This window comes from Biomphalaria glabrata, chromosome 7, assembly GCF_947242115.1.
Source record: "Biomphalaria glabrata chromosome 7, xgBioGlab47.1, whole genome shotgun sequence".
Classification (NCBI taxonomy): domain Eukaryota; kingdom Metazoa; phylum Mollusca; class Gastropoda; family Planorbidae; genus Biomphalaria; species Biomphalaria glabrata.
Window position 1 is genome coordinate 1,226,917 of NC_074717.1, and position 22,788 is coordinate 1,249,704.

Sequence of the window (22,788 nt, forward strand, 5' to 3'; positions counted from 1 at the left end):
TATTGGTTTTGCTGGCTGACTCAGGCAACCCATTTCATGCTGATTGCAAGTGATCCATAATTTTGCATGTTATCTTATCTTATCTTATATAATACAGACATTACTTCAAAAAAGAAGATGATTACGTCCTACACGTCATGCATTTAGTCATGCATATTAACCAATGACTTAAATTCTGCCAAGTCACTGGTTTTCCTGACTAGCTCAGGCAACCCATTCCATGCTCTAATAGCACTAGGGAAGAAGGAGTATTTGTACAAATTTGTCCTAGCAAATGGGATGAGGAATGTTAAATGAGTCTGGTCCATACTTTAAATAAAATCTTAGAAGTCTAAATGCAACAAGCTCATTTAGTGTCGTAGCACCAGAGTAGAATAAACTTCTGAACACTGTAGAGCGATCAGGTGACAAAAATAGAATCACAGTTGATTGACTTTATAAACTATTTCAGGCTTTTGCTTAAAGAATAAATAAAAAGCCAAGCTTATTTAAATTTGAGAAAATATTTTTTAGCTCTAGACATGCAGGTTGAGAAACCATGATAAATGCACTTTTTATGATTTGTAACAAGATCTGGCAGTCAGGAAAATGGCCCTGGACCCAATCACTCATCATCACCCTTCCAAAGAAAGACAATTTACAACTCAGTCGAAACTACCGCACCATCTGCCTCATAAGCCATCCCAGCAAAGTCCTGTTAAAAATTATGGCTTTTGGGGCCCTCTACAAAATTAGTAGTTTACATTATTTTAATTTTTTTTCTAGATATCGTCGTTCAACTCATGTGACTCCCAAGTCTTACTTGTCTTTCATCAATGGCTACAAGAATGTTTACACTGGAAAGAAGAGCATGATTGGAGAAATGGCCAACAGAATGAACACGGGTGAGTCGCCATAGATCATTGTCATCATCATCAAACTCCATTTGAGTGTGGGATTAAGAGGTCCAAGGCCTCTCTTGCGAAAGCCCTGGACATAAACCATAGCCATAGAAAGTTACTTTGTCAGAATAGTTTTAAAATTACACTGTTGAAAGGTTTTGATTGGCACTTGATTTAATACTTATTGATGTTTGTGTCCAGGCTTGGAGAAACTTGTAGAAGCCTCCCATGCTGTGGCTGAGCTGAGCAAAGAGCTGGCAGTGAAAGAGAAAGAGTTGGCAGTAGCTTCAGAGAAAGCCGAGGCTGTGTTGAAACAAGTGACAATACAGGTCAGTGCAGTTCACATTTGTATCTCTTCTTAGGTCATCAAAATGTTCCTATAAAAAAATATGTCAAACATTATTGTAGGTTATATTTCAATGAATTAATCTCCTATTATTAACATATTTCTAATTTTTTTTTTTTTTTCTAATATCTTATTCAGGTTATTTGTTCCAATTTTAAGGTTTTGTTTAGATATAGAAAGTCTATTTATACATTTCCTCTTGTTTTCTATATAGTAGAACTCAATTTCTATTATTTTATAATTTAGCATTAACTGTCCATGTTAGAGCAAATGTTAGGAAGTATGTTCAATTTTATTTGTACATACAAACTGAGTACAAATTTAGAATTCATTAACCTTTAGCTAGCACTACTGCATGCATTATAGATATCAGCATAGATGTCATTATAGATGTCAGCATAGATGCAATTATCAATGTCAGCATAGATGTCATTTTAGATTTCAGAATAGATGTCTTTATAGATTTCAGTATAGATGTCAATGTAGATGTCAATATATATGTCATTGTAGATTTCAGTATAGATATCTTATAGATTTCAGTATAGATGTCAGCATATAGATGTCAGCATATAGATGTCATTATAGATTTTAGTATAGATGTCAATATAGATGTCAGCATAGATGTCAGATTAGATAATCAGTATAGAAGTCTTAATAGATGTGATTATAGATGACAGTATAGATGTCATTGTAGATGATAGTAGTGTGGAATAATTCCATGTATTCTCGACACCATCTCCTCTGTTTCAGGCTCAAGCGGCTGAGAAAGTGAAGAACCAGGTGCAGAAGGTCAAGGACAGAGCCCAGACGATCGTGGACAGCATAGCCACAGACAAAGCCATTGCCATGGAGAAATTAGAGGCTGCCAGGCCTGCTCTGGAGGAGGCTGAGGCTGCCCTAAACACCATCAAACCTGCCCACATTGCCACTGTCAGAAGGTTGGGTAAACCTCCTCACCTGATTATGAGAATCATGGACTGTGTGCTGATTCTCTTCAGGTAGGTTATATAACTTTGATTTGTTGAATTTTAGGGAACTAGGTAAAATATTTAAATGAATTCAGCTGTAAAATATCCCATAAAGATAACAGTTAAACTTTTAATGATTAGATTTGGACAACAATTTACTATGAAAGTTACCTTTCAATTTTTATTTGAGTCTGTGTTACTTTCCCCCCAACTATTAAGACAACCTATCCATAGCATAATGAGATATTGAAACTTTGTCCTGGGTATTCAATGGCTCAGCTATGACTTTACCATTTAGATTTATTTAGTACAGATTTACATGTGAATTTTAACTGCCAAAAGAAGATTCATTCTCTCTATGGAGGCTTATTCTTTCTTTCAGTTTGTAAACATTAAAAAAAATATTCAGTCACTTGTAAATATTTGTTTAATTTCATTAATAGTACTTCCACTTTTTAAAGTGTTTGAAATCTCTGGGCTACACTTACCCCCTGTATTATACAAATCAGCTAACCATGAAACTTAGTTTTTAGGAGAAATAAAAACCCAGAAAGACACAAAGATAAAGGCACATTCCTCATCCCATATACTAGGACAAATTGGTACAAATACTCCTTCTTCCCTAGTGCTATTAGAGCATGGAATGGGTTGCCTGAGCTAGCCAGGAAAACCTGTGACTTGGCAGAATTTAAGTCATTGGTTAATATGCATGACTGAATGCATTACGCATAGGACATAATCATCTTCTTTTTTGAAGTAATGTCTGTAATATACAAGATAAGATAAGATAAGATAACCATTTCTATCATATTTCTGTAAAGAATCTAGCTTCATTCAACATTATCTGTTGTTCTCACCTGTTGCTGTGTTTTTTAGTCATTACCAAAGTTTTGATTTTTTTCTCATCCCCTTGTTATATTCCTGACCTAATTCATTAGAAGCAAACTGAATTCTGTCTCTGTTGATCCTGAGAAGCCAGAATTTGGGAAACCTTCCTGGAATCATTCTCTCAAAGTAAGTTTGGACTTTGTTTTCTTTCTTTTAGCTTTAACATCCATTAAATTTTTTTTTATCAGTTCAATTTTCAGACTATTGTAAGCAGTGTTTAGTTACCTTTAGTAAAATCACTAAATTTAGAAAGCCTTCAGGACAGAAGGCTCAAAAGTAAAGTAGCAATCATACATAAAACACTGAACCATAATCTTCAAATACAAAAACAAAATTTAATAAAATACTCTGAAAGACACAAAGATAAAGGCACATTCCTCGTCCCATATGCTAGGACAAATTTGTACAAATACTCCTTCTTCCCTAGTGCTATTAGAGCATGAAATGGGTTGCCTGAACTAGCCAGGAAAACCAGTGACTTGGCTGAATTTAAGTCATTGGTTAATATGCATGACTAAATGCATGACGCGTAGGACATAATCATCTTCTTTTTTGAAGTAACGTCTGTATTATATAAGATAAGATAAGATAAAAGTAATTTCTGGAAAAAAATTTAGTTTAATATTCATCAGATCACTTAAAATATGCCCTAAAAAATCATTTAATTTCATTTTTTGTTACTCACCAATGGGGCGGACTGGCTCTATGGGAATTCTGGCAAACGGCCAGTGGGCCGGTACCCAAATGGGCCATTAGGGCCTCTGAAAGGGCCACATAGATGCCACTATGTATTAAATTGTTAAAGGTTTTATAATATTCTCTTATAAAAGGGGCCCTCTGTGCGTCGTGTTGAAAAAAATCTCTCTACAGTGTAATCTAATAAATTTTCTGAAATAATGTAATAGCCTACATCCGAAGACAGTGCTACTAGATCTAGTAGCAGTCATCCTTTCAAGGGCTACACACTGAGTGATTAAAAAGCAACATATAAGGCCCATATTTCTTATACAAATATAGAGCTCACTGTATGAATGTGTAAAGTTATCGATGCTCAAGCTTAGCAGAATGATTTTGAGGACAGTTAGGCCTAGAATTGGATGCCATCATATATGCAATTTATGAGCCTGATTGTATAGAAATGCCTGAGCCGATTTTGACACCCAGTCCGCACCTGCTCACCAATATTTTTTTGTTTGTTGTTTTTTTTTTTTTCAATTACTTTTTGCATTACAAGATTTAATATTCTCTTTCACTTTGTTCTTGCTTGCTCCAGTTAATGGCAGACACCAACTTTTTGAAAAATCTGGTAGAGTATGACAAAGACAAGATCAACGATGAAATGTGCGAGTTCATTGAGCCCTACCTGAATGCGGAGGATTACACGCTGGACATTGCCAAGAATGTCTGCGGTGATGTCGCTGGTCTGCTGTCCTGGACAAAGTCTATGTATGTCTTCTACTTCATCAACAAGGAAGTCCTTCCCCTTAAGGTCAGTATATATATATTTATAGCTTTTTTATATATAGCCCTACTTTCATGCTTATAGCATGCTCAGAGCGCTTTTGGTCCAATCTCATTTGTGGACCAGTGGGGGGGGGGGGGAGGGGAGGGGGTATCTAGGAGTTGGTTTTCCGTGCTGCCTTTAGGGGCTCAGTAAACACAACTGTGCCCGAGTCGGGTGTCGAACCTCGAGCCCCCTTCTAGGTAGCCAAGCCAAGTCAAGTTCAAGCGCACTTAGCCTCTCAACCAATAGTCAGAGTTAGAACATCCCCCCAGCTGCAGTGACTAGCTGTTATGCACTTTTGAAGTTAACAATGAATGGCAGGAATAAAAAGGAACTGTCATTTGTATCATTCAACCTTTAACCTCTCACTGTGTCTGAAATCACTAACAAAATTATTTTAAAAAATTTGACGGATGTAAGTCAGTGTTTCCCAAACTGTGTTCCTCTAAACCCTAGTTTTTAACAAGACCTGAATAGGTGTTCCACAAACTACTGGAATAATTCAATAGTAGGGCAACCTCTGTAAAAATATAAGCAAAGTGTTCCACTAAATACTCAGAATTTGCAAAGTGTTCCACTAAATATTCAGAATGTGCTAAGTGTTCCATTAAAGAACAAGTTTTGGAACCACTGATATAAGTTTGTGTTGTATAAAATTGAAATCAATGTAAGCATTTAAATATGTGTGTACTAGACTAAAAACAATTCAAAGGTTATTTCAAAAAATTAAGTGAGCTTTTTTTGATTCAACCTTTTCAATTTAAGATATTATATAGTCATTAATTTGCCTAAGCATTTAGATGCTTTATCCAAAATCTTTTGTTTAAATCACAATGGAGATGTTGGAATTTATATAGAAGTTTCCAAGTTTGGGTTAAGTCTCTGAGTTCTTCCAGTTTTAAGCTCACCATTGAAAAGTCTAACCTAAAAACAATGGACAAAAAAGAAATAAGCCAATTTCACTTTATATGTTGTAAAAGCATTTATGCCAAAAAAACCATGGGGCTTTTTTTGGCTTTTAAGTTTTAAATTTCTGTTGTTTTTTTTTGTCCATTCCTAACAGACCAGTCTGAGAATCCAATAAAGCTGCCTGAAAGACATTTTTTAAAAATATTTGTGTTCATTTCTCATAGGCCAATCTGGCAATCCAAGAAGGCCGTCTGAAAGTAGCCATGAATGATTTAGAAAAGGCTCAAGCACAGCTAGATGCCAAAGAAGCTGAGCTGAAGGCTGTGCAGGCAGAGTACGACAAGGCCATGTCTGAGAAGCAGGCTCTGATGGATGATGCTGAGACCTGCAGACGCAAGATGTCTGCTGCGTCTGCCCTGATCAATGGACTTGGAAGTGAGAAAGAGAGATGGACAGAACAGAGTAAAGAATTCAAAGCACAGATTGGAAGGTAAAGTCTCTAACCTACATTTACTATTGTTTTACTATCAAAAGCATTATATGGGATAAGATATACATTTAAATTTGGCGATTTTAGAGTTTTATTGAAATTATTTTTAAAAATATCATTGATATAGATATTATTTGAAATAAACAGATAATTAAAAAAGACATTAAAAATAAATCATTAGAACCAATGAAAAAAAAAGTGTTGAAAAGACATGATTAGAAGAAATTTCCATGCCTGATCTGTTGACTTTTCAGATTAGTAGGAGACATTTTGATCTGTACTGCCTTCCTGTCTTACTCTGGCCCATTCAATCAAGACTTCCGAAGTCTGTTGAACAAGAACTGGATGAAGGAGTTGAAAGGTCGCAAGATTCCATACTCCAACAATCTGAACATTGTAGAACTTTTGGTGGATCCAACCCAGGTACGTCACTGTCTTCAGGTAGTAGGTGAACCACGGAAGACAAGGTCAGATAATTGGAAACTCAAGCAGACGAAGTTACCTATTGATACAATCTTAGAGTAAGGAGAACTGGGGCAAATAATAAAGAGTAAAAGTCCATCAGCTTACTAGAACTTGAAGTTCAATTTGATAAAGAATTAAAAACATGTGCCTCATTAATTTCTTCTAGTCTTATCTATTTCATTTTCTCCAAAGAATATATATATATATATATGGTTTATATATTATATAATTTTTTTTTTTAAATATCTATTTGAAACCACAGCGCATTTATTCTACATTGATAGCATGCAACAATAAACAAAAAATATTCTACATAATTCACTACATGGCTGTTTAATCTTGGTTACTGAGATTCTATTTTTTAGAAATTGTTTTCTAAAGTGAAAGCCAAGAAAGCTATTTTTTTCATTTATCTGCAATTTTTCTTTGAATTAGGACACATTGTTTTGTGTACTAATGTCTTGAGTGCAATTTGCAAATGAACTCAATGTATGATCTTATCGACAGATTGCTGAATGGAACTTGCAAGGTCTACCAAACGATGAACTCTCCACACAGAATGGTATTATTGTCACCCAGGCTTCCAGGTATCCTCTACTCATTGACCCTCAAGGTCAAGGCAAAAGTTGGATCAAGAAAAAGGAAGAAAAAAATGAGCTACAAGTAAGTAGAATTATTTTTATTTTAAATTCACCCCGGGTAATTCTTTCTTTTAGTTCAAGCTCACTAATTCTAAAGTACATTTTTTCTAATAATAATAATAATAATAATAATCTTTATTATCCGTAAGGAAATTTGTCTTACAATTTGTGCATTACACCAAACAACAAAAAACATTATAACTATAAGAAACCAAAGTGTACATTCACACCAGACTCACTCATAATTTACATGTGACAAAGTGACTGAAATCAAACTGCAAACACTTAAATTAAGAGTGCCATGTAGAATATGACACCAACAGTTGGGAGAAAGAAGCACTGGATAGATCCACATGGAGAGCAAACATAAAGAAAGGATCCTGGATCGCAGAAGCAAAAAGAAGGCTGAAAACACTGCAGTGTCTGGTGATTACTGACTGATGGCGTGGAAGCAGATCTGCAACAGCTTGGGGTTAGGGCGTGGAGACGAAAGGCCCAGGAGAGATCTGAATGGAAGGATGTGTTGAAGCAGGCCAGAGCCCTGTAGCGCCACTGGGATGGATGGATGATGTCTGGTAATTACAAATGCACAATTTGTTACCACATTCGAGTATCAAGGATTGGCCTCTTTAGTCACATGAGAAGATGTGAAGGGAAAAGATTGCCTCCTGAGATATAAAATGGCAGAGAGAGAGAGAGAGAGAGAGATAATGAAATTATTGTAAAATAGCAAATTAATTTTTGCACAATAATGGTTTGACTGGAATTTAATGAGGTCGAAACATGCTTCTCCAATGCTGACTAGAAAATGATGCGCAGGATGTACCACCATTTTTATAGCATGAAACAAAAGGATGAGTTCATTCACTAAAGTGTATTTGTCATGGGATATGCACACATAGGTCTTAGACACAACTGCTTGATATGTTTTAGCACACATTTATATTTTAAAAAATTTAGATATTTAAATGTCCAAAACTTAAATCATTAATTTGTTCTGGTAGGTGACCTCTCTGAACCACAAGTATTTCCGTCAACATTTGGAAGACTCCATGTCACTAGGGCGCCCGTTGATGATTGAAGACATTGGAGAAGAGCTCGACCCTGCCTTGGATAACGTCCTTGAGAAAAACTTCATTAAGGTGAGCCGGATGTCAATAATGACATTTACTTGCATATTTGTTTAAAATATTAAATTATTGAGCCTCTATAATGTCCTAGAAAGGTTATAAGCTTGTATCATGTATAAGAAATGTATTAAGTTCCCATTTCAGACCTTGTGGTCTATAAGGCAGATGATGTAAAAGTCATCTGTTTCTGTAGCCCTTGGTTAATGAGTATGTCATGTGGCCAGCACAATAACCAACCTCCTTTATTTTTCCCAAACTAATGTCAGGTACCCATTAGAGCTGACTCAGAGGCACCTCATGATCATGAAATAAAAAAAAAACAGTCTTCACCAGGATTCGAACCTGGGACCTTTGACTCAGAAGCAAAGCACTTTATCCCTCAGCCACAGCACCTCCAGAAATGTATAGATAACCAGATGATTGGTTTGACTTTTTGCTTCTCAGGTTGGCTCTATGCTGAAGGTCAAGGTTGGAGACAAGGAATGTGATGTCATGAAAGGCTTCACCCTGTACATCACGACCAAAATGCCCAACCCATCCTACACACCTGAGATCTCAGCACGAACTTCCATCATTGATTTCACAGTCACAATGAAAGGCCTTGAGGATCAGCTCTTGGGCCGGGTCATCCTAACAGAGAAAGCTGTAAGTAGAGGGTTTTCCAAGGGTTACCTTACCTTATCTATAAAATAGGCTACAGACGTTACTTCAAAAAAGAAGATGATTACGTCCTACGCTTCATGCATTCAGTCGTGCATATTAACCAATGACTTAAATTCAGCCAAGTCACTGGTTTTCCAGGCTGGCTCAGGCAACCCAATCCCAATTTCTAATAGCACTAGGGAAGAAGGAGCATTTGTACAAATTTTTCCTAGCATATGGAGCAAGGAATATGCCTGTTAGCACTGGGGATGAAAGGTCTAGTAGAGCTAATGTGACTTAAAAAAAAAAAAATGTTTTCAAGCTACTAAATTTGCTATAAATAAAAAAAATATCTTATAAAACCTTTTTGATGCAGAAAAATAAATCATTTTAAAATTTACATTTTACAATTTTATATTGCTGTTGAAAAATACTGTGGTAGCTAAACTATCAAAACTCTCATAATACACTCACAAATTCTTCATGTAAATCTTAGTTGGTTGTTTCTTTTAACTATTTTAGATTTGTGGGTTACTAATCACATTCAATATAAAAATGGGTCTCCATAAAAAGGTTGGGAAGCAGTGTCGTTGTGATGATATATGTTGAGGAGACCTCTTCAATTTACAGTTTTTAATTTACAATTTATAGTTTTCAATTTACAATTTTCCATTTACAATTTTCCATTTACAATTTTCCACTTACAATTTTCAATTTTTAGTTTATAATCTTCAATTTACAATCTTTAATTTACAATCTTCAATTTACAATCTGCAAGATAATTTATTTGTTTTTAGCTAAACTTTGAAGAACTCACCTGGTAAAAGATTTCATTCTTTTTTCTGTATCCTACTGTCACATTTTGGATGTTTTATTGTTTCAGGAACTGGAGAGTGAACGTCTCAAGCTGATGGAGGAGGTCACTGCCAACAAGAAAAAAATGAAAGACCTTGAAGACAGTCTCTTGCTACGTCTCACCACCACTAAGGTACATCTCCATGACGCACTTTTCATATTGGTTTTCATTTCAAATAGTTTGTTGTGCTTATTTAAACATATTTCATGCTTAACCATGCTCACTTCACTTTCGTCCTACTTTATTTGTGTGGGGGTATCTGAAAGAAAGCCTTTAGGCAATAAGCAAACACTAATTGCATGGAGTGAGATCACTCATTATAGAAAGCCTGAACACTGACCTGTGATGTGACAACTTGTGGACAGTTTAGACTAATAGCTCATTGCCACATCATGACCTGTGATGTGGCAAGGAGCTATTGGTCTTCAATGTCTCCCCCTATTAGGTAGCCAAGTGATTTATGCGACTCAGAGACACATCCCACATTTGAAATAGTTTTGTTTTTAACTCACTTTAGGAATTTCATTTTTCCTTTGTGTTTTTCTTTCTGTTTTTTTTTTCCTTTGGGGCTGTCGTACTTTAATATAACCAAAAGAAAGTGTTAATATCTAAAGCTTTATTACACTGAATGACAAAAATATCTACACACATAGTAAAATTCAAGACACAGAATATGGTCAGTAAGCAATCTCATGTGAATTCTCAAATGTATACAAACACTAGGGGCGACAATCGAAATAAACAAATTCACGACTGGGGCATCTAACTTTCTGATGTGTTTTTTCTTTGAGGCATCTTACTGCTGACATCAATGAATTGGTTATTTCCATGTCTTTATTGTAGTAAAAAAGGTTTCTCACTCAGATCCATCCAAATCACGTTGGTTCACATCTTTATGGGATAGCTTTTATTACAATAGTTCTCCTTTTCTTGCACCATGATTTAAAAAATATGTTCAATTTCTGACTAAAACAACAAGTTCACTTTTAGGGCTCTTTGGTTGATGATGAAGACTTGATCAATGTCCTCCACATCACCAAAGCCACCTCTCTAGATGTCACCCAAAAGTTGGACATTGCTGCAGAAACTGAGATCAAAATTAACTCTGCCAGAGAAGAGTTCCGCCCTGTGGCTACAAGGGGCTCCATCTTGTATTTCTTGATCACAGAAATGAGCCTTGTGAATGTCATGTACCAGACGTCATTGAAACAGTTTTTACAACTGTTTGACCTCTCAATGGCCAGGTAAAAAAAGGAAGAAAAAAAAAAGTAATTTAAAATTACTACATAATTAAAAAGGTTGAAAAATATTAGGATAATTGAATGCAGTCTAAGTAAGCTATTTTAATTTTTGTCAGAAATAATTGTTGATGCAATATTTAACTTTTAAAATAAAAATATTTAACTAAATTTATATTTTCGTGTACAGATCCACCAAATCGCCAATCACATCCAAGAGAATCCTCAACATTATAGATTACATGACTTTTGAAGTCTTTAAGTATGCTGGGCGGGGCTTATACGAGAGTGACAAGATGACCTTCACACTGCTACTGGCCTTGAAAATTGACCTGCAGGCCATGAAAATTAAACATGATGAATTTATGACACTTGTTAAAGGTAGAAATTGGTTTTGTTAAAAATTCAACATTTTCAATAAGATTATCTTATTAATGGTGTGAAAATTACTATACTTTTAAGTGTTAAACTAATAATAGTAATAATAATATGGCTGTTTGGTCATGCAGTTTGCAGGCTGGACTATCATTTGGTCATTTCAATGGTCTTGGGTTGATACCCTGCCTGATGTTGTACCACATCTTCCTGGGGGAGGTTTGGACTAGGATGTAGATTATCTTCAACTCTGATGGAACGTTCCAATCATGTAAAACATTTGATAAAACATTTGTTTCTGCCAGGTGGAGCCTCAGTGGACACCTCAACTGCACCTCCCAAGCCCCCTCAGTGCAAGTGGATACCTCAGATCACCTGGTTGAACCTGACTGAACTCAGCAAGTTGCATCAATTTTCTGGCATCATGGAGCAGGTTGGTGTTAGATCAAAATTTAACAACTATCAGAGCCTAGAATGTCTTGTACAATAGTTTAGTCCTTGGAATGATAGCTGATGTTATGGCACATTTAGGAATTTGGCGCAAAAAGATATTTGTTTCATAGAGAAGGAAAGTTTTGCTTCGAGACTGTGACGTGAATATTGAAAACAAAACAAGCATTTAGGAAGTGCAGTGAAAAGTAAACAGAAAACTTTTGGCAGCTCTAGAGTTAGGTCAACTTTAGTTTCTGAAGTAGATATTTAGTTAATATGACATTCAATGGTTCCCTTCACTATGCATTAAACTTCTTGTTTGACCTCATTCATCAGCGTTGACTACATGATATTGTTGGCCTTTTGCCTTTGTTATTTCATTATTTGAGTGTTACCTCTGTTTTATACTTATCTTCCCTAAGACGAATACTTATTATATATAATGAAAGCTTTGTCTCTATAATTTTTTCTGTTTGTTCAATACATATATAGTTCTAGAGAATTGAACTTGATGATATTATTAGGATATTATTAGGATATTATGAGGATATTATTAGGGTATTATTAAGATATTATTAGGATATTATTAGGGTATTATTAGGGTATCATTATGATATGATTAGGGTATTATTAGGATATTATTAGGATATTATTAGTGCAATGCTTTTTTTCATAGGTGGAGAGAAATGACAAACAATGGAAGTTGTGGTTTGAGAAGGAAGCCCCAGAGGAAGAAGTCATCCCAGATGGATACAACAACTCTCTGGATGTTTTCCGTAGACTGTTGTTGATCAGATGTTGGTGCTCAGACAGGATTCTGCCCATGGTAAACATGATTTATAATTAATATGTCCATTTTATTTCTAAGGGACTAACACATAAACAAATAATAATCTAGACATTCTAAGCATTATAGTTTCGAACATTAAACATTTTCCCTATGCAAATCATTTTCAAAGGATTCTAAAGTTCTATCATTAAGGATAACAACAAAATATTTTCTAAAAATAGGCTATACTTTACTTTAATTTGATTGCTCAGTTGAAGTTACTACTTCAATACTGACCACTGAGAGAAATCCTTCTCAGGTTTCATGGGGCCTGGGTTAATTCCAACCCTGAATGGACATCTCAGCTAGGCTGTTGGTGCCCCATTCATTTTTTTCTATCTCTTCATTTCTTCTCTAAGAGTCTCACTTTGATTTTATCTTCATTTTAGTTTAACTTAGCTCTCTTTATTCCTATGGGAATTCTGATTATCTTGTAATTTTCAGCAGTAGTTAAGTGACCATAATAGAGCCTCTGAGGTTTTAAGCACCTGGTCAGCTTTAAGTTTCTGTTCAGTTTTGGTTGAATGCTAATTTTATTATTGGTTCATAAAACAAATTAGAATTCCCTCCAGAAGTTAAATATGAGTAAAGGTTAAACCATAGATTAGTACAGACATCCCTGGCAATTTTTGAATCTGTTCTATACACTGTGTGCAAACTCATGACATTTGACCTTTACAGGCCAAGCGGTATATTGCTGACACCATGGGAGAAAAATACTCTGATGGCATCATCCTTGATCTTGAGAAAATGTGGCAGGAGAGTAACAACCGCTCCCCTCTCATCTGTTTGCTGTCCATGGGTTCGGATCCCACTCCATTGATTGAAGGATTGGCTAAGAAACTTAAGCTTGGTAACTAGTTGAAATTATTCCATGTAAATTTAATAGGATGTAATTGCAGTTTTTATATTTCCAGTTTTTATTCATATTATCATATATTTTGGTATACATTTGTTCTCTTAAACAACTTGTGTCTTAAAATGTACAGTCTCACAGATTTAAAAATCATTAATATTGATGTCAAGTGTTTTTTTAGTAGCATTAAAAACTATTGGATGTTAGTTAATAGGAAAAAAACATTTTTTTTAGAATGTAGATCAATATCCATGGGTCAAGGTCAAGAAGTCCATGCCAGGCGTCTGCTACAACAAGGAGTTACTTCTGGGGGTTGGCTTCTTCTTCAGAACTGTCACCTTAGTTTAGAATATGTCAATGAGGTAAGTTGGTTCTTGCCATTTTAAATTGACTTAACATTGACCACTGACTCAACATTGACCACTGACTGAACTTTGAAAAGTGAACCAGTATTGATTAATTGTGTTTTAAAACTATGTAGACTGTATAAAATGTATTTTTTCAATTCTCCTACCAGGTCTTGGATGTAATTGTTGAGACAGAGACCATCCATGATGAGTTCAGACTGTGGGTCACCACCGAAGTCCATCCCAAGTTCTCAATCAACTTCCTACAGGTGATTATAGACTAGTTTATTTGATTAATTGGCAGCTTTTAACCTTGTTCTATCAGTGTGAATTTGCACTAAATAGAAAGAAAACATTCTTGACAATTATTTCTCCTTAATAGTTTTTGAAAAGGGTGTTAGAATAGATGAATAAAAAAAAATTGTTGTCAACTTTGCTGCCATCTTATGGAGACAACTCCTACATTTAAGGTATGCACACACAAACAAAAACTAACAATTGACATTCTAATCATTGTTTTGTTCAGATCTCCATTAAATTCACCAATGAGCCCCCTCAGGGAGTCAGGGCTGGATTGAAGAGAACATTTGCTGGCATAACTCAAGACTTCCTGGACATTTCCAACATGCCGCAGTGGAAGCCAATGCTATACGGAGTTGCCTTCCTCCACACTGTCGTCCAGGAGAGGAGGAAGTTTGGCCCACTCGGCTGGAACATTCCTTACGAATTCAACACCTCAGATCTCAATGCCAGCATTCAGTTTGTACAGAATCACTTGGATGACATGGACCCCAAGAGAGTGAGTAGAACCAATCTTTTGTGACTTTTACATTTCATGTGACTTCTACATTTCATGTGACTTCTACATTTTGTGTGACTTTTACATTTCATGTGCTTTCTAAATTTCATATGGTTTCTAACTTTCAAGTGATTTATAAATTTCATGTGACTTTTAGATTTCATTTGATTTCTAAATTTCATTTGATTTCTAAATTTGGTTTCTTTTTCTGAATTTCATGCAATTTCTAAATTTCATTTGATTTCTAAATTTCATGAGACTTCTAGATTTCATGTGAATTCTAAATTTCAAGTGGTTTCTAAATTTCATTTGATTTCTATATCTCATTTAATTTCTAAATTTCACTTCTGAATTTCATTTGATTTCTAAATTTCATTTGGTTTCTAAATTTCATGAGACTTCTAAACTTTATGTGACTTCTAAATTTTATGTGTCTTCTAAATTTCTTGTGACCTCAACATTTCTTGTAGCTATAAATGGATACATGAATGATTGGATTTTAGTTGGACTTCTGCTGAAACAAGTTATCCTTTATCGCATTCAATTTTGACTTTTATTTATCAATTATAAAATACCAATAGAATTAGACAATTTCTTTAACATTGCTGCTTTTTTTCATTGCATCTTTCAAATTTCTTGGATCATCACTTTGAAAGGTTTAAAACTAGTCTGTTAGATTAAGAGCACTAACAAAATATTTTTTTTTAGTAGTTGTCCTACGTCTGAGGCAGAAATTTAAAGTAATCCCTGAGAAACTTAGTAAAAAGTGTGGGTAGAGGGGTAAAGTGAACCATGTTGTTATTCATTGCATTGAAGGTTTGATTCTCTTATAGGAACTCTTTTATTTTGATGATCAGTAGCATAAGTGATTTTCATTTAAAAAGAGTTGCAATACATGAAAAAATCTTTGTTTCTGATCACATTTTGAATTTAACCCTTTTTTCATTAATCATCAGATTGTCTCTTAATAATAAGATGTTCATGCTACTCTGGGGTCCTCACACTTAGGTTATTCCCATCTACTGTATATCTATTATATATTGTATAAAATAAACAAAGTGGCCTTAGTCAAGAGAAAGAAAAAGAAAGCAGCCCTGTAAACTAGCTCTTTAACACATGCATACACATGCATGAACTGTGGCAAACTCTGCTGCTCCAGAATTTGTTTGATTAGTCATACCAGATTCTGTCCCGTCCTGAGATGAAATGAAAACCTGTGACTCATCTTGGCTCATCCATTGTCTTCTGAGATGGAAAAACCCTTAACATATATATATATATATATATATATATATATATATATATATATATATATATATATATATATATATATATATATATATATATATATATGTGTGTGTGTGTGTGTGTCTAGATTTGTGACTTTGTTATAGTTAGATTATTTAAACACAAATGACTTTCGTCTTTCACTCAGGGTGTCAACTGGACGACAGTTCGTTACATGTTTGGAGAGATCCAGTATGGTGGCAGAGTCACTGATGACTACGACAAGAGGCTGCTCAACACCTTCTGCCGCATCTGGTTCGGTGAAAACATGTTCCAGCCAACCTTCAACTTCTACAAGGGCTACACCATCCCAAAGTGCACTAAGATCCTAGAGTTCCATGAGTATATTAACAACCTGCCATCCACTGACCCACCAGAAGTGTTTGGTCTGCATGCCAATGCAGACATTACGTAAGTAGCAAAACCAACTGCATGAAAGATTGAATCTCAACCAACTTTCTTCTTGAATCATCTCCCCTGTATGTACCACATTTATTCCCTGCTTTCTTCTTTCAGTCAACCAATAGCCACTAAGTTATTGATCAATGCATTGAATAATAAACATGGGTCACTTAATTAAGTCAATATATTTTAGTCAGTACACATACAATAAGAATACTAAATACATATATTAGTCACACAGTCTCATTAGTACATGTTCGATAACAATATTAGTCAGTCAAACAAGCACACTGTCAATTTAAATGACATCAAATGTGATTTTTAGCTTAGTCTGCTGTTGAGTTAATACTACCAAGTCGGAAGTAGTAGAGCTACTTGGGTTTCATTCAGATAAATGAATTTCACTTCTATCTTCCTGTTGAGCTAATTATTATTTTTTATCCAATAGTTCAGTGTTTCCCAAACTGTGTTCCCCAGAACCCTAGTGTTCATGAGGCCTGAATAAGTTTTCCATGAGCTACTGGAATAATTAACTAGTAGGCCACCACGTGAATTTATCTTTCTAAAAAAGATTCAAAGTGTTCTGTTAAACATTCAAAATCTGCAAAGTGTTCCATTAAAGAAAAAATTTGGAAACACTGCAATAGTTCATTTGAAAGCTATCGGTTCTTTGTTAATGAGGCCTGACCATTTCTTACTTAAGTCTGTAGTATATAAAATTACAATTATCTCAACCTACTTAATCTAGCAAACTGTCTTGAACTAAAAGTAAGCTTTCATTTTTACTTGATCAGCTACCAGAATGTGACGGCCAAGAACATACTGGACACTATACTCAACATTCAGCCCAAGGATAGCTCCTCCAGTGGCGGTGAAACCCGTGAGTCGATGGTCTATAAGTTCTGTGATGATGTTCTCAACAAACTTCCTGTTGACTATGATCCCTTTGAGAAAGTTGCTTGTCTGGCCAAACTGGGCAAGCTGGAGCCATTGGTCATCTTCTTAAGACAGGTAGGACATTCACTTTTATCTTTCTGTTTTTACTGGGTAAAAACACTACTTCAATATAATAACCATCAACTATAGTAAGTTGGACCGTTGGGTCACCACACAAGATCTGTTGACTGTTTTTTCTATTCCTGTCTTTTGCCTTGGATAGAATCTCTTTCCCATCGCTTTCTCTGTCTGTCTCTTCTCTTTCCTGTTATTGTTCCCTGAAGGAAGGTCTTTGTTTGTCCTGAGTACCTTGTGATATGGCCATTGAGTTTTAGATTGCTTTTTTTTAAACAGCAGTTAGCAGGTCATCGTATTGCTGTATTAATCCTGTTTCTAATCTCTTCATTTGCGATACAGTCTTTGTATTTTAATTTAAATACTTTTTAAGTCATGACATCCCTTTAGAAATTTTTTTTAAAAAAAGCTTTTTCATAAAACCATAGAACAATTTTTAACTCAACTTTTCACTCAGTCATTTAATTAGAATTGTAAGAGAATGTTTAGGCACGACATGGCTTAAATTGTGCCACTGTGCCAAAAACTCAAAATATCAACAAGATATTGTTTATGAAGAAGGGTTCTGTTTTGTTCAGATCTCTAGTTTATTGTTCAACCATTACATTGTCTGTGTGTATTAGAGTACAGTCTCTACACTTTTAAAATACAAACTTCTGTATGTTGAACATTGTCAATGAATCATCTCTCTGTTGACTGTCCAGGAACTAGACCGCATGCAGAATGTGATTACAGCAGTCAGGAACACTGTGATAGATCTCAAACTGGCAATCGATGGCACCATCATCATGAGTGAGACCTTGAGAGATGCTTTGGACTGTATTTATGATGGACGTATACCTGCTGCCTGGAAAAAGGTATGTCATAGCGCTGACGTATGGCCATAGAGTTTTACATTGACTAAGACTAAGACTAAGACTGAGACTGAGACTAAGACTGAGACTAGGACTAAGACTAAGACTAAGACTAGGACGAAGACTAAGACTAAGACTAGGACTAAGACTAAGACTAGAACGAAGACTAAGACTAAGACTAAGACTAGGACTAAGACTAAGACTGAGACTGAGACTAAGACTGAGACTAGGACTAAGACTAAGACTAGGACTAAGACTAAGACTAAGACTAAGACTAAGACTAAGACTAAGACTAAGACTGGGACTGAGACTGAGACTGAGACTAAGACTAAGACTAAGACTAAGAATAAGACTGCTTTATTGATCCTTACGGAAACTGGTTGTGGTTACAAGGACTCTTTTCTCATATAAAGACAACACAGCAGAAAAATACACATAAATACAACAGACACAACATAAAGAGTTCATTCAGCGACTACACACAGGTATCTTGGTGCATTTCATGTTCCCTGATCAATGAGTGGCGGTGATAGAGTCTGACAGAGTGAGGTACAAACGAGTTTTTGTACCGCTCTGTTCTTATTTTTGATTGACAGCAGTCGCCCACTTCGCGACGACCTGACGTAGTTCTGAGGGAGTGGCTGGCCGTTGTCTTCCAAGATTTTTTCAATTTTTCTTAGGCACATTTGTTCAAAAAGTTCCTTTAAATGTGGTAATGTTGTGAGTGTAATTTTTTATGCTTTTTTTTATGATGTTTTCTAGATGTCACAACAGTTTAGATGAGGCGTTGCCTTGCCAACAAGTTATTCCATATGTTAGCAGATTTTGTATAGTCGCGCCATAAAAAGTCTCAAGGATCTTCTTATTTACTAAATGTCCACAGTAACATCCTAAGAGTTAAATATAGTTGTCACTTTCAGATCTCCTGGGATTCTAGCACCATCAGTTTCTGGCTGAATGAACTGCAAGACAGAAACACGCAGTTCAGAAGTTGGCTTTACAATGGATCCCCCAAGTCTTTTTGGATGACTGGTTTCTTCAATGCACAGGGTTTCTTGACAGCAATGAGACAGGTAACAGATTGAATAGATTATTTCATCTCTTGCTCTACCAAAAAGAAAGTTATTATTTTTACAAGCCAAGTAAATTCAATGTTCACACTAAGTGTAGTCGCTAGCCTTGTGGGGAGGTGCAGGATTTTAAATTAAAGATCTCCAGCTTAAAAGTTTACTTCATCATCCTCATCGTCAAACTCAATTGGAGTAGGGCTGGAGAGGCAATATATATTTATAACTTTTATATAGCGCTACTTTCATGCTTATAGCATGCTCAGAGCGCTTTTTGGTCCAATCTCATTTGTGGACCAGTGGGGAGGGGGGGGGGGGTTATCTAGGAGTTGGTTTTCCGTGCTGCCTTTAGACGCTCAGTAAACACAACTCTGCCCAAGTCGGGTGTCGAACCTCGAGCCCTCCTTCTAGGTAGCCAAGCCAAGCCAAGTTCAAGCACACTTAGCTTCCTACGCTTCCTACGTATTGGCAGATTTTAATTCATTGATTCAAGACTAGATTAACCTAGGAACACGCGTAGGACGTAATCCTCTTCGGTTTTGAGGTAATGTCTGTATTTCATAAGATAACTATATATTATCATTATTATATAGACACCTAGTAAGTTTGTATTTAATGAAATGAATTAGGCCTACTAATTTTATAAGCAAAATGTGCGACTTTTATTCGTTATTTTCACAACAATTTGTAATTCCGTTTTATGGTTTTAAGAAAGGTGTGTAATAATTGAAACATTTAAATACTTACTGTCATCATCTTCATCATTTAACTCCATTTGAGTAAGGGCTTGAGTGGCTCAAATCCTCTCTTGCAAAAGCCCTGGACAGAAATCCTGCTGTCTTGCTTAGTGCATGTATGTCTCCATACAGGTCGAGAAGTTTTTGGTTTCCCAGACCTGTCGAGATGGAGATCAGTACTTAACATTTCTTAGTTAAATACATATTGAAGGTGCTTGAGATTGAATCCTGCATTTATCTTTACCAATCATAACATTTTCTGATTAAAAGAAAAACGTTATTGACATTTAACCCTAACAGGGTAGTGAAATATAAATGGGAAAAATGAATAATTCCTTCTAAACGTGGAAAATAACTATAGAGAGATAGAGTTAAAATGAAAATTTTATACAGCATTATCTCACTCATGAATATTTGATTTGTTCTGTAGAAAGTAACTCGTAATCATAAAGGCTGGGCATTGGATACAGTTGTCCTCCACAATGAAGTCACCAAGTTTGAGAACATTGATGCCATCCCTACAGAGCCCCCAGAGGGAGTATATGTTCATGGCCTGTTCCTGGATGGTGCATCATGGGATAGGAGAAACAGCAAGCTCATCGAATCCAAGCCTAAGGTTTGTAAAAATAAATATAATAAATCCCAAAGAACACTGTAAATTGTTACTGATGTTCCAAATTAACTAGCCTTGTAACACAGCACAAGATTGACCAAGTCCCAAGATAGACCTCAAAAACATATGACATTGACAAACTAGCCCCATGGTTGTCCCCTTTCAGATGATGTAAAGGTCAACTGTTTCTGTGGCCCACAGTAAACAAGGGTGTCATAAGGCCGGCACAATGAGCAACTATCTTACTTTTCCACAACTAATGTCAGTTACCCATTAAAGCTGGGTGGACTCAGAAGTACCCTAATAATCCTGAAATTAAAAATCCCTTGCACTTTACCAATTGGCCACTGCACTTCAGCCATCGCACCAGAAATTATAACTTGGTCAAATTAAAATCTCTAATTTCGTTGACATGAAACAAATAATGGCTAGAGCTCAATACTTATGTTCTTTACCAATTGACTGGTTTGATAGTCAACTATAAGTTTAGAAAAAAATTATAATGTACAAGATAAAATATTACTTCATTATTTATTATAAAAACAATGTTCAAGAACTCTTAATTGATGTCAATTATGATTGATCTTCCATCTCTTACTGAATTTACATTGAATACATTTCAATTTCAAGTTTTTTAGCTCATCAAAAATGAACAAAAGCTTAAAAATAAATTTCTTAATTCTGTTTGTTTTTTTTTACTTTCAGGTTTTGTTTGAGGCCATGCCAGTCATTCTCATTACCGCTGTCAGCAACACCACAGCACCGCCAGACACTAGTAAGATGTACAAGTGCCCAGTGTACAAGAAGCCACGGCGTACTGACCTGACCTACATTGCTGAGGTAGTGTTGAGGACATCGCAGAACACTCACCCAGATCATTGGATCTGCCGCGGTGTGGCACTTTTGTGCGACGTCAAGTAAGACATACACACCACCAAACCTCAAGTGGATTGAGGAAGCATACATATCACACCTCATATTTTTGTTTCTTGTATTTTACGAAATACAAACTTAACTTTATATACCAGTCAAAATTTGTATTTTTGGCAGCATAATATTAATTGACATGATATAAATTTTGCCAAAGAAAGATGAATCCATTGACAAAAAAAACTATTTAAAAAATTAACTTCTCACATGTCAATATGAATTTTTTCTTCTATTGAATGTAAACATTTCTTGACATTGTAAGAATATTTTTATTTGTTATGAACTTTTTATAAATTTGCATTTTGATGTTTTATATATAAAAAATTTGTTATCATGTATACTTGCATTCCATACCCACAGTTAACTGATACAGTCTATGGAAGGATTTTAAATTGTATTATTACTTTTGTTATGATCATACAAATTCATATTTCTATAGACACTATAAACTTTCAAGTCTATTCTCATCATCGTCATGTCTTTGTTTCCTCTAGTCTTGTCTTTTCACATTTTTATATTCATGGTTTAAGCTTTGGTCAGCCAGCACTATAATTCAGTCTGATCAGGAAACCTTTGTCCAAAGAAAGATTCACTCATTCCTAAATGTCAATGCTGTGGTAACGACTCCACAGAAAAAAACGTTTTAGTTCCATGCTTCTATTTTATGTTTGAAATCTCAGCCTTGGTATCGCATTGAAGTATTTCAAAATACGATTTACAAAATCTTTGTATCAAATTCTTGCTCCGTATGTATTTGGATTGTTGGTTCATGTCATCATTTTTTTTCCTACTTCATGTACAGTCATTTTATGAATTATAAAATATTTATATCAAATGTTAATCATTCATACAAATCCTTACCACTATTTCCGTCCAATATTTTTGATATTTCAAATATTTTTTTGTTGTAATTTTACATTATACAAAGGAATAATTTCCTTACTGAGGGGCTGTAACTGTGATAAAATCTCGATTCCAAACACAACTGATCTATTTATTTCATGTTCTATTTATACAATGTATTACATTCTTTTTATTATGTTCTATGTATTGAATTAAGAAATAAATGTACATTCTTTTCATTTTTATTGAAAGTATATTTATGATTCTTTATCAACTACAATTAAGATTTTAACTCTTTCTCTCCTAACTGACGATACCAACATTGATTCCACCAAAATGTGGTAAATAATTACGGAGAGAAAGAGTTAACTGTAGAAAAATGTTTTTCAAAGCTTTTAGAGAACTTCTAGTTGATAATCATAGAGTCCAGCCAATGGTGCGCTGACAT

The 22,788-nt window shown here is 35.1% G+C and overlaps 1 protein-coding gene across 2 annotated transcripts in view; it reads left to right on the forward strand.

Moving 5' to 3' along the window:
- Nucleotides 1-22,585, forward strand: part of LOC106050283 (dynein axonemal heavy chain 5-like) — a 93,985-nt gene extending 71,400 nt beyond the window's left edge. For both annotated transcript variants that reach the window (XM_056036390.1, XM_056036389.1), the window contains exons 55-79: nt 766-884; nt 1,083-1,210; nt 1,978-2,225; nt 3,134-3,209; nt 4,357-4,572; nt 5,721-5,986; nt 6,241-6,409; nt 6,959-7,114; nt 8,097-8,234; nt 8,667-8,867; nt 9,748-9,852; nt 10,711-10,964; nt 11,149-11,339; nt 11,639-11,766; nt 12,442-12,591; nt 13,276-13,447; nt 13,685-13,812; nt 13,968-14,066; nt 14,324-14,596; nt 16,032-16,294; nt 17,080-17,296; nt 18,001-18,153; nt 19,071-19,223; nt 20,385-20,570; nt 21,273-22,585. In XM_056036390.1, coding sequence (XP_055892365.1) covers nt 766-884; nt 1,083-1,210; nt 1,978-2,225; nt 3,134-3,209; nt 4,357-4,572; nt 5,721-5,986; nt 6,241-6,409; nt 6,959-7,114; nt 8,097-8,234; nt 8,667-8,867; nt 9,748-9,852; nt 10,711-10,964; nt 11,149-11,339; nt 11,639-11,766; nt 12,442-12,591; nt 13,276-13,447; nt 13,685-13,812; nt 13,968-14,066; nt 14,324-14,596; nt 16,032-16,294; nt 17,080-17,296; nt 18,001-18,153; nt 19,071-19,223; nt 20,385-20,570; nt 21,273-21,488 — 4,405 coding nt within the window. In that variant the 3' untranslated portion in view covers nt 21,489-22,585. The remainder of the gene's footprint in view (nt 1-765; nt 885-1,082; nt 1,211-1,977; nt 2,226-3,133; nt 3,210-4,356; nt 4,573-5,720; nt 5,987-6,240; nt 6,410-6,958; nt 7,115-8,096; nt 8,235-8,666; nt 8,868-9,747; nt 9,853-10,710; nt 10,965-11,148; nt 11,340-11,638; nt 11,767-12,441; nt 12,592-13,275; nt 13,448-13,684; nt 13,813-13,967; nt 14,067-14,323; nt 14,597-16,031; nt 16,295-17,079; nt 17,297-18,000; nt 18,154-19,070; nt 19,224-20,384; nt 20,571-21,272) is intronic.
- Nucleotides 22,586-22,788: the final 203 nt, after the last annotated feature.